The 16,663-nt window shown below is 41.0% G+C and overlaps 1 protein-coding gene across 2 annotated transcripts in view; it reads right to left on the bottom strand.

Annotated features, from left to right (window-relative positions):
* Positions 1-3,335: 3,335 nt before the first annotated feature.
* LOC111261172 (uncharacterized) overlaps positions 3,336-16,663 on the bottom strand; it is a 109,095-nt gene continuing 95,767 nt past the window's right edge. The window contains exons 3-6 of one of the 2 annotated variants that reach the window (XR_002680822.2): positions 15,533-15,836; positions 9,809-9,994; positions 9,287-9,439; positions 8,713-8,804 (exon numbers count right to left, since the gene is read on the bottom strand). Coding sequence is in view for 1 of the 2 variants with exons in the window: in XM_022834465.2 (XP_022690200.2) it covers positions 8,549-8,804; positions 9,809-9,994; positions 15,533-15,836 (746 nt within the window). In the remaining variant the exon portion in view is untranslated. Of the gene's footprint in view, positions 8,805-9,286; positions 9,440-9,808; positions 9,995-15,532; positions 15,837-16,663 lie in introns of both variants that reach the window. The other variant, XM_022834465.2, reaches the window with a different exon arrangement.

Below are 16,663 nucleotides of genomic sequence, written 5' to 3'. Positions count from 1 at the left end.
TGGTGAACCGTCGCCCGAATCTCCTTTAGTCGAGCTGGGGCCTGCAATGTGGTCTTCAGATGGTCGCGGAACATCTTGTTCACTTGGCGTTGATGTTTCTTCCTTACTGGATCGTGAAGACCACTTTTGTCCTAACTGCAATAGCTGTTTTTGGCTTACTTGCCTACGCTCTCCTTTATTTAGCTGCGGGGTGGCACGTGGACTGGGCCGCAACAGTTGCTCTCGACTTGGGCGGCAGATACTCTGCTCACTTGAGGGGAAGACACGTTGTTCACTCGATGTGTGTTTTTGGTTTTGATACACGTTTGAGTCAACAGTTTTCGTCGAAAGAGCACGACGGTCATGTTTGAAAGCGGTCTCCACAAATCTATGTTCGTCATCTTCGCGAGTGATGACTGATAAGGAAGTTGCATCGCTCATCTTGAATTTGCTATCATTCATTATTATGCCCACCCACGAAGTAGTCACAGAAAAACCCCACACAACAACAGAATCTCTTCGACGTTTTGTTAAAGCTCAGCTATGTGATCTACCACACATTACTTGCACCTTGTGCCTCCCATTAAAGATAAAGCGCCAATGCATGTGAATAGGTTTTGAACTCACTTCGTTTCGGGATCCCTTATGGATTCAACCATCAGAATCGTATAAGCTGTTAGTCGTTTTCAATTGTAGAATATAGGGATGCACACTGTATTAACATGTAGCAATAACAAGCAAGCATGTAATCTGAAATGGCGGCAGAAATTAACATATATCTAATTAGCTATTCCGCATACAATATGATTCCATGTGGAAAGCACCGATTGTTTAACAATGGCTAAATAAACGTAATCGTTTCTAAACTACCACACTCAAATACCCTAAATAATCAACTCGTATTTTGATTTAGCAATAAACTAGAATCTTTCAAGCTAGATGAAGATCATACTGCTTTTTTTTACGTAGGTTTTTTTTTATAACTACCTTTTTATTGGGAGCATTTCGGACTCGTGGACAGGGATAAATCTAGCACAGATATTCAACGTTATAGGAAAAGTTGATAGCCAAATATGGTTGATTACGGACATGACCTGGCAATACTTAGTTTTTTCTACACAGAAGCTTAGAGGCTCGCGTGCACACAAGGAACATTCAGACAACTTTTAAAGCAAGAAGGTTATTCCAGTTTTCGATTTTGGTTGAAGTCACGTTCATTGATTTCGCTGGTGTACATGTCGCGCACGAACAATCGAACGTATCCACACTCGCCAACTGTAGATCTTCAATGTGTTGTATACCAAGTAGACTAGCGTTTGCAAACTCCCGGCATTTCAGCCCTACCTCCTGCTACCCCCTAGGGATGACCCTGTAGAGAGAGGCAAAATTACTTGCTAATAACTCGTCTTAGTTCGCGTACACTAAAGTCGATTAAAGGCCATATACTAGACGTATCTTTATTAAGCGTGGAACACGGGGAAACGATTTGTTTCGTAAAATCTTTCGCATCAGTTAACGTATGGCTGTCAGCTGAGTCCGGGTATTTGTATAGTAGTAACAATGGACGCTCCGAAACGTCTTAAAGTGCTACTGGGGCGGCTGGTTGGCACTTATGACCACGGCACTTTTCTGGGACATCGGCCCCAAGATGCCCGTTCGAAAATAAACAGAGAACGAACGCATTTGCTTACACAGTATTTGAAACAAACATTACTATTCTATGAAAAAAGAGCAGAAACGCCAGCTGTTGTCCATTCGGTTAGGTGACAGCTATGACATGAAAGGAAATCAAAATGTGACTAGTTCGTTTATGTTTGGAGCCAGACCTCATCACGGTTTCAGTATTTATGCACTGTATTCCCGTTGTAAATCGTACTTACCTCAGTAGAAACTATAGAATTTGCTGCTTTTTCCAAACCGAACCTGAAACATCTGGCCGTGAGAAAAATCCGGGTATTTTGCAGAAAAATCTATACGTAAGGGTATACTAGAAACGACTTCAATAATCACGGCATTAAATTGTCATCAAGTGCCGTCTGGTATTTTGATTCGCAAAAATACGTAACACGACAGAAGACTATTTCGTAAGAAAAATCATCCTAAAAACAGTCATGGCGTTTGAATTGCTTCGTTCGACCGTCGTGAACTAGCAGTCTTAATCTCAAGAATCAACTTCCGCAGATTATAATCGGCCGGGCTCAATGGAACCACACAGGTTGGTTTACTTTCTCTCTCTCTCTCTCTCCTCTCTCTCTCCTCTCTCTGTCTCCCCCCCCTCCGCGCTCGCTCTCTTTCCCCCCCTCTCTCTCTCTCTCCGCGCTCTCTCGCTCTCTCCTCTCTCCCCCTCTGTCATTACAATAGCTTTTGAGTTCTGTCGAAACAACGAAGGTAACAGGGATAGTACTGAAGTCGGTAAACGAACACGACGCACGTCATCTAAACTGAAAAAAGGCTCTGAGGGTGCAAAACGGTTCGTTTTATATACGGGTATTGTGGTGGTAATTTTAAGGTGCGAGGGTATTCTCTACAATGGGTTATCGACGGAGTCATATTGAAGAACGGCCACATCCCAAACTGCCGATGATCAATGTCGCTATTTTGTTTTTATAGAGTAATGCTTATAAATTAGAAGGCATATTTATGTAGGGCTTTATCCCTTGTTCTACCTTGAAAAATGTTGCGTAGGGTAAAATATCTAATGCATTTGCCAACCAACCGAAGTCGACCCGATAGGGTTTGCCTGTCCACGATGAATCATACAACACCTAAATTATAGCATACTGTGTAACAATATAGATTTTAGTGAGAACCAAGTGTATATTGCAGCAGGGTCCGATTAGAGGGGTCTTCCGCGAAAAAATACCCGGAAACCATGCATCACGCAATGATAATGATTTGTAAGTTTTATGTCAAACGATTTAATATGGTATCGCTTTGCATCCTCGATCCTGGTGCCTTTAGAGAAACGACTGCGTTTTTTTGAGCGAACATCAGGCCCATCAGAACGGCTTCGATGTGTCACATTGAGACAAAGGCGTCTTGCCTCGGGCGCTGGTTTTCGTTGCAGTGTGGTTATAAGACGCTTATAATAGAGCGTCTGTAGTATCTTTTCCTCTACTAGGACAATTCGACCTCAATATGGCCTAATGCCTGCCGCACCGGTTCGGGAACTTTTAGGAGTAAAAGAAGGACGGAGCAACTCCTCTTGGGGTTCCCGCGTGTTGTTTATGTTGGGTATACGATAGACGCGTACTAAAAACCTGACGTCCATATGGTTACCAAGATATCGTCCCTGATAAATAAGTTGCCGCACAATGCTTTACCACTAGTCAGCCACTATTCAGAATAAACATATGTTCTATTATAAGTTATCGTTTGTTTGTTTATTTTATCGTTCAGTATATTTACAGCATTGTTGGTATCTAGAATTTATTGACCCCTCATCACCAGCTATAGAACGACATGACTTTTACACCTGTGTAGATATCGACAGACAACCAAATGTTCTTTAGAATGATGGAATTCTCTACCAGAAGCAGACTAGGTTTTGGGTTAACAGTTCATTCCACAAAACAATAATTTGACTGATTGTAAATAAACGTACTATAATAACAATTGTGTGCCTTTTATTTATGTTTATATTGTTATTAAAATGTTCCGCATTTTTCAAAATTTAAGTCAAAATAGATTTGTCGTTCTTGCTTCTGTGTCCAACGTATCAACACGCCACTTTTTAACAGTAGTCGCAAATCATATGTAATAGTTATGTTTATTTTCATATATATACACGTTTGTACACTTAAGTAGTATTTTTTTTTTCGCACCTTTGGCGTTTCCATGGGCTCTTTCCATGTTTTCGAGAAACGGCCAAGGTTTTGTGACGGATTTATTTTCATACATCGTAATAGCAGTAATAATAACATTACTGAGTATACAACACCGCATTAGTAGGAGTCTCGCATGCTCAAGTCACAAACGTAGACATCGTGTGAGGAAAAAAATCAGAAAATCAGAACGATATCGTACGGCCTAGATTAGCCTGAAACAAGCCAGGCAAAAATCAATAACGTATATGTAGATCACTCTGCTTGCGAAGTTTTCAATTGAGATATAAAGTTAGGTTAGAAATTGAAAGAGGCATGACGAAAAGGTGGCACCGGAGATGCAGTAGGCAATCGTATGAGCTAGTAGACATCGAGAGTCTAAAGAATATTACTAATATGAGATTAAAAATGATCATTATATCAGTAATGAATATAGAGTATATATGGAGGATAGTTGGATAAATCGTGAAGATTTCGAAAAAGTTGCTGAGTAATCTTCATTATTTGTTATTATTACAGTTATATTAAGATTTGTGTCAATCGTGTATTGCATACAATGATGATATGCGAAAACATCTACCATAGCTATATATGGGGTGTCATCTAATTAACAAAGAATACGAGCGCCGCCGACCAAAAATCGCAGCGCGTCCGATTTTTTGGCCTTTAAAAACGTTCAACAACTAATAACTAATCGATCGTTTATCGTCTAAGCGACAACGAAAGGACCGCATCTATACGATGAAATCACAAACGAACGACGCATACGCGGAAATGCTTCTAATTCTAGTCCTACTGATTGTGGTCAGGTAGGCGAGGCAGCTACAATCAATTACGCTGAAATCAGCTAAACACTTCAAGTAACTGGGTGCACGCTATGAGTCAATCGTCGGCAAAATGAGAAAACTAATTTCAAAAACAACTCGTTAGTACTGCTATTGGTCAATGTTTTCCTTCCTTGCTCCTATATCTAGGCTATATATTAGAATATAGAAAAGGTTCAGTTAGTTGATCCTAGGCGAAGTTGTACAGGAAAGCAAAATAGCGACTGGGTAAAAAATTTCTCGTCGATTTGATGTAGCTTTTTTTTCCAATTGCTCTACGTTGGAAGTAGGCGCATTCGGCAAAATGGTGAGATACTGCTATTTGTTGTCTTCACTCAACGCTATTCAATTTAAAGGGGCCGTCAAAGTTATCTTCCGCTTCTTCTTCGAGCCTGTTCATTTGCTGCTCTTCTAATTTACGTGTGAGACAATACTGATAGTAAAATATAATTACAGTTATAATATTAAAATACATATAACAGTCTACACATTGTTTTTTTTTTTTTAAACATATTGGTTAGTTATTAGCAGTAATATGTCGTCGTTACTTATATCAGCAGTACATACGTTCATTGTTATTTTCAGCAAATATATGACTAGTAGGAGTAGTAGCAGCGGTAGCAATCGAAAATATTGTCTCTTTTCCCTCGTGTTTCGTCAGCGCACGTGTTTCTGTTACCAGCCACTTTGGTTCTTTTCCTTTCCGTTATTCTTCGTTCTGCCCATTTACACTCGATGGCTTAATGTATGCACGTGCCTCGGTTAACAAGCGATTCCATGAACGCGATCTCTATCGGCACTGACCAACTATTTGAGCTGGATCATGTTGTTTGTTATTTGGTCGAAGCTAAGAACTAAACACATTGTGTAGATTGTCAACAGCCATCGCTAGACTTCGCTTTGCGTCCCAGTTACTATAAATGTTTTTTTCCAAATTTATTGATTTCGTCTACGACAAGAAGACGCAGGTGAGGAACGATTCGGCTACGGAAAAACACATATATAGCTACCGAACAAAGGTGCTAACAAGTTTGTGACGGTAATCGATAGTGGCTTTTGCTCTAGTTATTTCGAGGAGTTCGATGATTTCGCGAGGTCACCTCACGGCGGCGTTTCTCTTAAGGAGCGAACATAAGCGAGGTGTAGCAACATCCTTCGGTAAAAAATATATATATATACATGTGCATTCATTTATATCTGCATATCTATACTATGCTGTCGCAGTGTATAGGTACTAATACGGAGGCGGGAGAGGCGCTAGTCAATACATGTGTATATAACAAAAAAATTCGTAATATCATCAGCTTTTCCGGTTGAAGTCGACAATGCAACTGATACACTAGAACGATATAAAGATACTCCCACCTACAGCGCAATTGGCACACGTACGTTCTATGCCATACGGCAGCCGCAGTACTACTTTCGGATAGTCGTTATCCTCGAACATACTTTTCGCTCATCGCGGCCAGTATTGACGCTTCGCATCGACACACACATGCACGCCACCAGTATACGAAATATTATAGCAGAGTTTGTATGAAATGCCCTTCTAGAAATCTAGTAGCAGCTAGAAACTTACTGCTCTTTCATGTCGTAACGGAACCCCATCAATCAAGACCCCCATTAAGAGGATTTTCTATTGTTTGTTACCTGCCATCGCTTATGGTTGATCTTTGATTGTTCCATCTGCACCGATTTACCTGCTTACTCTTTTATGACAATGGAACTAAACTAATCAAATAAGATTAAACCCCAAGCGTTCAAAAGAATAATTTTCCACCTTCCAGCAAACCTGTGAAGTACACGAAACAGGCAACGTATGACAAAAATGTCTTAGGGAAATTCAACTGCAATAACGCGCTCAAAAGAGAGTCACTTACCGGCATAATGGCATTTCAACCAAAAGCACCAATGCTGTGCTTTCCTACCTTTAGTTCTGCCGTCCACGACAGGCGACCGTATTTCCAAGCAAAAATCGTTTATACAAGGTTCTTTTTCGATCAGGCTGATTCCCTAATACAAATGGATAGATTCCAAATAGATAGTAAGTATCTTTGGTCTGTCATTTCTGCCGACAGTACAAGAGAGTGCGACAGTTACGACAAGGTTAAGGAAGCACTCATTGCAGCCGCACGCATGCTCATGGTAAATGGAACCGAAACAATCCTCCCTTTTATTTACGTACCTCCATACACTTTGTCTGAATTCTACTGCAAGGCCAGCACCAGTGTCAAGGGTAATAGAAGCTACGTTATGCATCTTTTACAAAAGATATGGAGCGTTCCATTCAAGATTGGGCACGATGCAATGTTGCCTGTGAAAGAGCTGCCATTAGCGTCGGCTTTGACTACTGCTACAGCTAAAATCATCCCTTAGAATATACAGGATTTTTCAAAATTTGACCACAGTTACCTTGAAAGGATTAGCAAACCCTTCGTTGAAATTCTATTTCGACGGGGTCAGAGAAAAACTATCATAGACGTACTGGGCCCACGTTATTACATCGCCAGAAGACATTTTCCGCGCTTATATATCGCACTATAATGTTTTCCCTCATCAAACTACTTAAAGCCAGATCAGTTTCTCTCCATCAAGGTGTACGTGTATGACCTTTTACGAAGTTTTCCGGGGGTTCGTAAAAGATGACTAAACATTACTTTTAAGCACTGAAATAAAAACTCGCGTAATGAACGTATTTGCCTCGCACTTATCGCATTCACCTATAAATTGTTTGATGCCCTATAACAAAGACAGCAGGATTGGAACAAGATTCTTGGATCGCTTATTTTAAATGCGGTCAAATTATTCAGTATAGTTCACCACCAGTTTGTCTGATGATTCAACAGAAGCTCGAGAAGTAGCAGCTCTATGAACTTCAACACGGAATCCCCACAAGTTCCTAGAGGACTCATCAAAGCGTGCCTAATGAAGAGCCACACGCTGCCACTTCTACGAAACGGACGAAATTTACGGCATACTGGCTTATCTTTGTTGATTCTATTAGTTCAGCATTAGCTACATTATGTGCATTCGATCTCATAGTATCTATAAGTGCGATATTTAACGCTGTTGCTGCGGTTCTCCACAGCCGCGCTACTCCTGTCAGGACTAACAACTCCCACATGACCTTTCCTTCACACATCGACTAGTGTTTACGTCTACTTCTGGCTAACCCAACACGATTATAATAACAATCTGTCTGATCCCTCTACCCAGCGCTGGCCCTGGTTGTCTGCTATTTGTGTTCGCGTTTCTGTCTACTATGGTATTGCATGACTTTGCTACCTCGTCAATTTTGCTTGCCAACATTTTAATAAAAAGGTCACATCCCGTCAAAGGACGTACCTTGATTGTAGAAGTGTTCTTTGTGCAGCAGCTTAGGTTCGTGCATAGTAGCTCACTCTTGCCTCGACCTGCTTAGCCTTCCAAGCAATTATAGCTTTGTTCATTCGTTTTTGAGACAATGCAACATTGTTCATTGATGTCTCTTTTGCCCCCAATAGCGGCTTCTATCTGTTATTCTTCTCACGCAGGTTCTGTAGGTTTTGTTCGAACTTGTTCACGTCGACTCTAGTTTCTGATCTTTAGTCCAGATTCTTCTTATGTCCCGCTCCAACGGTCAATTAATTTTGTCTGAGATCTGTCTGATCTATGGTATCTACGAGAGATAGGTGCGTCTAGTACCTACTATACACCAATACCTACTAGATCGCTGTCTATTGCCGTCCGGCCAAGCCTTTTCAGCGACTCACATACAAGCCTTCGTAGTTTAAGGGTGGCGAGAGCATTTGGCACAACGAGTTGTTCCTAATGGTTCATTGTTCGACGCAGTAGTGCCTGTGTTTTCGTAAGGTATCGTCTACCCAAGTGACTTCAGATCTCTGTTTCTCTGTCTTTTTGCGTCGCTTCTCACGTAGATTTTTATTCGGCCGCAAAGTTAACATAGACCTTCACGACATCGCTTCCCCTCTGTCCGGTCCCCATTGGCGTTGTCGTCGTCGTCGTCGTCGTCCTGTTCGTAGTTATGCCACTTGGTTTTGTTCCGTTACTTGTTTCCGTGTCATGTCCGCAAGGGATAGATTCTTCACCGCTTTGGGTGTCCAACGTAGTCATGCTCGTAGAGTCATTTACACCGCGCAAAACCGCCGTTTTCTCAACCTCGAGGCAATTTGTAATTCTGCAATGAAATCAGATCAATGTGCAAAAAGATTATGTGAGCATATGGAGCTTTAGAAAAATAAGGAGTGCCGACGATCTGAAGGAAGCAAGTTTTTCGAAAGTTCTATATTATATCAATGTGTATTATCATGGTAAAATATCTACCGTTCGGTATAGAATACAGATTTATTTATATGCGTACTCTGTAGTAAGAAGCATGCGCTGGCAAGTTTGCACGGGAGCTTATATTCGGGGAGTTTATATATTGCACGGAAGTTTATATATACATATATACATATACGGGGGAGTGACATAAATATAACAAATTTATCAAAGTGATTCTAACAACGATTGCCTATCTAAAAATGAACGTTTATTTAGCTTTTCGATTCTAATCTATCAATCCTGTATCGCCTAAAAAGAAATCACCTTATTTTTTGCCAGAGATAGGACCATAATTATAAATAATTTCTAAGTGAAAAGTCACTAAGGGGGATATACTTAGGGAACATGCATGCATCGCTGAAACTGCCAAAGCTCAGCAGAGTGGTCCGACGATGTCATTGTCATGAATCGAAGGATTATGACCTCAACAGAAGTTCGCAAAAATTAACTTATGCGAAACAACTCGACCTTGATCTTCTTCCCGCTCCACTGAAGAAACACACGCGCCACAAGTTAGAAATTCAAATTGAATCGTTCGCAAGATCTAGACAATTTAACTGTGCAAATACTACCGTAAAGTTAGTATGAATAAGTATTTAAAATGAAATTGATGAACACATATCGGTAATGTATCGAGGTTTTAGCTTGACTAGTCATATTCACGCACAGCATCGAATACTTAGATCCTGTTTCCGTTATCGCCGAACTGCGTTGTACGTACTCCCTATCGTACCTCAGCCAATGCGGAGCGACAATGAACGGGGTGTTGTTCAAAATTTACTGAAAGAAGCCTGTGTTTTTTGCTTTCAATCACAAATGAGCGACTTTTTCTGATTATTAATCAAAAAGTTTCCTTACGAGTTAGGTACACTTTCCGACGGTGGAGTTGTGGCTAACGAATCACAAGATCGTGCAGTATCTCCAAGACAGGAACGAAGCACAGAACCGACTGGTCCACTTCCGCTACCTCCGGTATGAGACGAAGCTCGTGAGCGATACGACGGCGGTCTTGAGTCGTCACCAAGAAGGTGGCACAACTGAGGCCTATGTAGGAAAGTCGACAACACATTAATCATAAAAAAACACGGAGAAACAAAATCAACCAAAAGAGTTGAAAGATACATTACAGTAAGATTATAATAGGCTGTATTTATTTATCCGTGATAGTGAGTACCGGGCTCGTCTTCTAATCTGAGGAACATGTTGTGGTCGGGTTCGAATCCGAGTAGAGACACAGTTCGTTCTGTGGCGTGAGCCAGTCGTTTGATGGAATGCCTAATGGCGGTACCGGACTACAAAACTCGAAATATACATTACCTTCACTAATGTAATATATCAATGAATGCACGCTGTTTTATAGCCAAGATCAAAGATCAGTCTACAAAAATAGGAAACGAATAGTCCTGATAATCGGATAAAGTTCGTTGGTAAACTGTTACCTACAAACTAGCATATATATGTCGCAAAACTTCATTCATCTGTTCTGTTAGATTGGCGTTTAATGACGCGTGAGCACTTGTTACGGTGATACCTGTTGCTTCATTCTAACACAGTACTTTCATAATGTAAGTTCAGATAACTTCAAAGTTCCCCTTAGACACAATGAGCGTTTTCCAACGACTTCCCTAAAGTGTAGTATTTTGTTTAATAAAGTATCCCCTACGACTGGAGCCATAGCTACAAAAGATTAAAAATAGACAAGCCAATCCGACTCTACAACGCAATGCAGACGGCAGCCGAACGGCCGTCGGCCAAGCAGTAATCGGAAAATGTAATAAAACTAATTTTGGTAACGTCGCGAAGTTACCTGAGCTAATTTAGTTTGGCAAATACAGGTAGATTATGAAACAACTATGAAGCTCTAATAATTCTCAATAGTACGGTCCCTAATTTTATCTGTGTGATTTTACTGTGACACAATAGCAAACATATGTAAATTCATATGTCCGCTTCTTAGCGCATTAGGGGCTGTATTTGTGTACATGGTTAAGAAAGCAACGGCGCGCAACCTTCATACATCGTCATATCCTCAGAATAAAACGTAATAAACGTAATAAAATATCCTCAGAAAATTTTAAATATGACTAAATGATTCAGTTCAAGTTCCTTGAAGCTTCGTCAATAAATTCTCATCTGCACCGATTTACAAGTGTAAAAACATAATTTTTTTTTTAATGTGACAACTAGCAAAACAAACGTGTACAATAAAGATACTCGTTATATAAATCCGGACCGATAAAAATTATAATTATATGCTGACTTTTTTTTATTTATTTCGACACAATTTGCATTTCTATCTTCGATTAACTCAGTACAACAATAAAAACGATGAATTTCGACGCGAAGATTAATCTAATTAATGGGTGGGGTCACCCCTCCATAATAATCGCTGATACTGTCATCATCGTTAGATCTAATAGAAATATAGTTGATAGTTATACAAAAAGCTCGCTCATTAATCATCATTTGTCACGCCGTCACACCTTTGGGCTGTGACCTGTTTTTGACAGACACGTCGGAAAAAAATACTAAAATAATTTTCTGTGATTTCTCTCGGTAAGCATCAACGACTGACTAAAGACATTGCTTTCTAATACACCGGCCTTCAAAAACACGTTAATATTCTAATACACGTCAAACACAAAAGCAACAACGACGCCCCGTATAGATTGTTCTTCTCCTGTTGCAGTAGCCAGAATTTTTGGGCCTTTGGATCCCCCTCTCCCCCGCTCGTCTGTGTCTTCGATTTCTTGAGTGACTAAAGATGACGCTGCTAGTAACTAATCCTAATGCTAATTCATCGTGGCAATCGGCTCTATCGTTAATCTCAACCCCGATAGTGATGGTCATGAGACAATAGTGAATATTACGTAAGTGGCAACATCGCGTTCTATCGTACAATATGTATACACATAGATGGAGAGATGATCACAGCGAAGTTATTTCGTTTAGGCAATGATCTTATAAAGGCTTGACTTCGTGGAGGTCAGACGACCTTCACCTTGACAATTTTCGTGGTTGCCACGACCAGCCCAGTACAATAGAAGTTATTAGCACGTTGACTACCAAACACAATACATAATCTATGATATAATAATTGACGCCTGCCGTGATTGATGGCTAGAATCAGATACCTTAGATAGGACGCATCACTCGAACTCGTTCCCGTGTAAGTATAAACCGCCCAGATCATATATGAAAATATTTTAATAAGACAGTGACAACTCTTGCCAGGGTGCAGAAAGCCAGATGCTATTATGCTGCAGTGAACATGTTCGTCTAACAATCTTAGGACATGGTCTGCGTTTGATTCCAGAGGTAGACACACTTCGATCCTTCAATAAAAATCAGTTCAAGGTAAAGTATTATATAAAACAATATTTAATACTCTTGCTAATTTCTTAATGTAGTTTGTAATAAACCTCTTATACTAGCAGGTTCTTGGAGCAGCAACGATAAGTCTTCCCACAGAAACGACACCATAGTGTAAGGAATGGAAACTTTCGACAAAGGGCGGCCACAAACGTCCGCTTGCATGCCGCGTTGAGGCCTCTAACAATACTCAAAGTAGAAGCAGCGAAAAATTCAGACATCGTAATGAAATGTCATCGTAGCAAGTTATCATTACAGAATTGTGCTTCATCTCGTGACTGCGTAAAATTGTAGTAGCCTTTCGAGTTCGCAAACTACCCATTTGTTCAGAAGCACTGACAGATGCATTTTCTAAGTTAGATCATTTTAATGCACTTTAATTCTGTGGTGGTCAGTTTCTCGCCACGCTTCAAATAATTCGAAGTTAGCCAAATGGTTCTACGAGCAATGCAAGGCTCAACTTAGCATCAAAGTCAAGATCAACTAACCACAGCCACATATTGATGACAATAGAGGAACTAGACGCGCGACCTTGATGCGGTCACCGACGCAGTGATTTGCCAGCTGCAGTAGCCACGAGAACAGTTCGAGCAGAAAACCCATCAGATGCAGAAACACCGGCACCAATAATGCTACGAACATCACAGAATACCCAACGATTATGCCCGACCCTGTACTAGCGGCGGCGGCGGCGACGACGACAACAACGTCAACGTCATTAGTACCATACGCAACATCAGAAGCAAGGCCATTGGCAACAACTCGCAATAACTGCATATTTTATTTCTATACAGTTACCACTACAATCACTAGACCTTTGGTGATGCCCGAAAAACCTCCAGGAAAACGAAGTGCCATTAACAGCATCCGGCAGATCGAGGAAAAGCAATCGGCAGTTAGCCGAAACCGAAAGCACAGACAGAGAAGACCCAAGAAAAGAAAAGTAAGGCCGGGCTACGCCGAAAGCGCATTTAACAATGCGCGAGTAGAGTCAAGCCAGCCCAGCCTAGTAGAGCGAAAGGCTGTACCGCCAGAGTCCAATCGCGAAATAACGCAGAGACCCAAGCATCGAATCTGACCTAGGAGAAGACATCTTGCAGCGACGACGTTCGTATAGGGCAGAAATGCTTGTACCGATTTCTTAATACTTATCAGTAAAGATTTTAGGAGTGCTTGAATCCGCGCAATTAACCAGTGCAGATTTTCATTCTGCCATTATGCTAATCCTACGAATCTGAAAGTGATAGCAAGCATGTGTTTGTACATTGTACAACTCAAGAAGCCTACCGTCGACTTACTTAGGACCTAGAAGCGGTACAATTGCGTCATCCTTCTGCTTTGTTCCGAAAGGATAAGTGCAGGTTTCGAGCACTTATTTAGGCGATATGGATAAGCGTGCCAAAAGTGTAGGAAATTACGACAGACCCAAAATTTCATTTTTAGCCTATTGCCGAGAATACGGAATATGGAGCCTCGCAAGAGGTAAAGGTCAATAAAAACACTGTACACTTTTGTACACCAATAGATAAGAACCTAACCAATTTTAGAACAGAATAAAAACAGTGACACGAGTGAACTCAGCTTACAAAAATGGGCGCCAAGCCACAAGCAGGCCATCGAATGGACAAGAACAGGTATCCACTTGAACAATGCCATCGCTTGCCCCTAGCCTCAACATAGCTAAGTGAGGCGACATTCGTGACCCCTACTTCCTCCTATTTGAGCGCGCAGCGAAAAGTCTGCCTAATAATATTAGAAAAAAAATACCTTAATTGTTTCATTCATTCCGATTTGCTCATAGTTATGATTAAACATTTTGCTTGTAATTTCCACCTTGCCACCACTTCTGGCGATATCAGATATTCAACCTATCGTTGTTACCACAAAACAGAAGCTCGGGCTTCCGATATAAACCGTCTTATACTTTGTAAAATACGTGAGATGGAGTAGAAGTGCTCTTCCGAGCTGGAAGAACCGATACTCTGCGGAGGTGAGTAGTATGACAAGATATTCGAAAGAGAAAACTTCTATTACTATATTACGCTGCCATTCTAACTACAAAATAACCCCAAACGTTGCACATGCCGACAAATGTGTCTAAACAATATTTTTGCAAAGCATAAAACCACCTGCAAGCAGGTGTAGCAAGCGTTATTTTTGAAGCATTTTTATGACCAAGGGAGGATTGTACAAGGGGGCAACGAAAAAATTTCAATCAATGAAATTTACTCAGCGACAATTATTATTAATGCATTAGTTGTCGTATGACTCAGATACTGTATATATACACAGTGTAATTCATCGAGCCTAAACGGCACCTGCTCTAGCAAGGTAACGATGACGTTCACTTGATCTTAGCTAGTGTATGCCATGAAAGCGGCAGAATGCAATTTTGAAATCTCTTTTTTCAAGCCATAGGCTATCTTAGTGGCCTAAAAGCATGTGCCACGAAAAACTAGGTTGGGCATAAATGTACTGTGACGCAGCCGACGCAAGTCTGTCAACATATTTACTATGAGGCCCTGCTTTTATTCCGACGTAAAAAAAGTCTAATAGAGACATTGAGCCTTGTAATTGTTATGAACGACTGCGTCGTTACGAAGATAACGAGCTGTAGAAGTTAAGACTGGGACCAAGCAAAAGACATCATCAGGAGGTGCTCAGGGGCTCTTATCTAACCCACCTGCCTACATGTCTATACTGCAGCAGCGGTTTAATATAATTTACAGTCAGACAATTGTATCCAGTTTGATGCTGCCACCTGATTTGGCAAACACTGCGGCCGTAGCTGGGGCTTCTTTGTCAAATATTGGCATCTTATCGTTCCCGTAGTCCGTATTCCTCTGTCCGTGTCCTACCATCTTCTCCGAATGATTTTACTAATCGCCTGCTAAAAGTAGTCTGACGTCGAATTTTTTGAGGTCACAAACAATTTTCGTGCCGTAATAACGACAAACACAGGTACCAGTAGCAACATATGCACGTACTACCTCAGATGTTTCACGATTTCTGCTCTACTTTCCGGTAGCAGGAGATCTTTTGTAACCGATAACACTAATTATATCGAGTCGGTATTAACGAATAACTGTGCTGACAGACGATAGGCCGTCGGATGCACATGGTCAAATACGTACTCCCACGTAGCACTGTGGGCTAGGGCTACGTCCGTATTGATTTGATCCAGCGAACAGCGTTTTATAGTTTCGTTACCTTGAATGACTCCGATCGAGCGTCGAGTTCAGGGCAGAACGATAGGTCGGCGGAGGGGAAACAGGGCCGTTTAGTGGAGGACCAGATCCGCCGGAGACACCAATCGGATTAGCTGTAACACCCCCTCGCTGATCGCTACTTCCTGGTGCAGCTAGTGCGCCTGTTGCGTTCGTCACTGTATTCGTTCCTTGATTACTATTGTTCGGCGGGTGCCGATCGAATAGAAGCCTCAGACGATACTCTTGCATCGACGCTTGATAAGAGGGTGGCGGTGGACGATAGTGGAACTCCGGGTACATCATCGCTGAAATGTCAACGCCACAAGATGAGACTAGTTATTAGGTATAAACGAAGGTCGATTTCGTCATTGAAATCTGTCTTCATACACCTGTAAATACATGGTGCAGAACAAGCCGCCATAAGCTGATAATTGGAGATGGATTTCAGCGACAGTCATATTTATATACTATTGAACAACAGTGAACAGGGCCTTTTTGTTGAAGTACGTTATCTAGTAGACATATCAACAAGCATCCGGCTGAGTTACGTTAATGACTGTAGGCAATATTATTCGATGCGATAGAATGGTACGTTAACGCGCAATATGATTAAGCAGACACTTACGCTTAATTTAGATAAAAGTAAAATGGCCCTACCATTTTACGTTCAGCTGTGTGTCGTTTGTTATTATATCCGTGTACGTGTTGCGTCTTTACTCTGGTAAATCTCCACCCTTGGCCTATAAATTACCTCACTTATCAAAAAAGTAATGATAAACATATATTTTCTGTGCACAAATAAGCCGTTTCGAAATTCAACTTCAATACGCACACAACAACTGACAGAGACAACGCAGACATGTTCATGTTTAAGGGAACGCCTCAATCAAGCTTTATCGCATGCTATAAAATGCTCCTATTCGGCTTCCGAATGATCAGTCTCGCCAAAATAGTAATGATAAAAGCAGGGATGATTGAAAAAAAAACGTCGTGCGACTGTTGTGCCATGCAGTACAACTTTAAACAGGGTCACGTCTATTTTATTCTTTAGCATCTCGTTCGCCAGGTCTGGCTAATAAGTGTCTTTCATTGTTGACTAACTCGTAATTTTATTATCTAATAGAAATATATA

Source organism: Varroa jacobsoni, unplaced genomic scaffold (genome assembly GCF_002532875.2).
Source record: "Varroa jacobsoni isolate VJ856 unplaced genomic scaffold, vjacob_1.0 scaffold_527, whole genome shotgun sequence".
NCBI lineage: Eukaryota > Metazoa > Arthropoda > Arachnida > Mesostigmata > Varroidae > Varroa > Varroa jacobsoni.
Note: the sequence above shows the minus strand (reverse complement) of the source record. Positions and strands in the feature narration are given on the sequence as shown.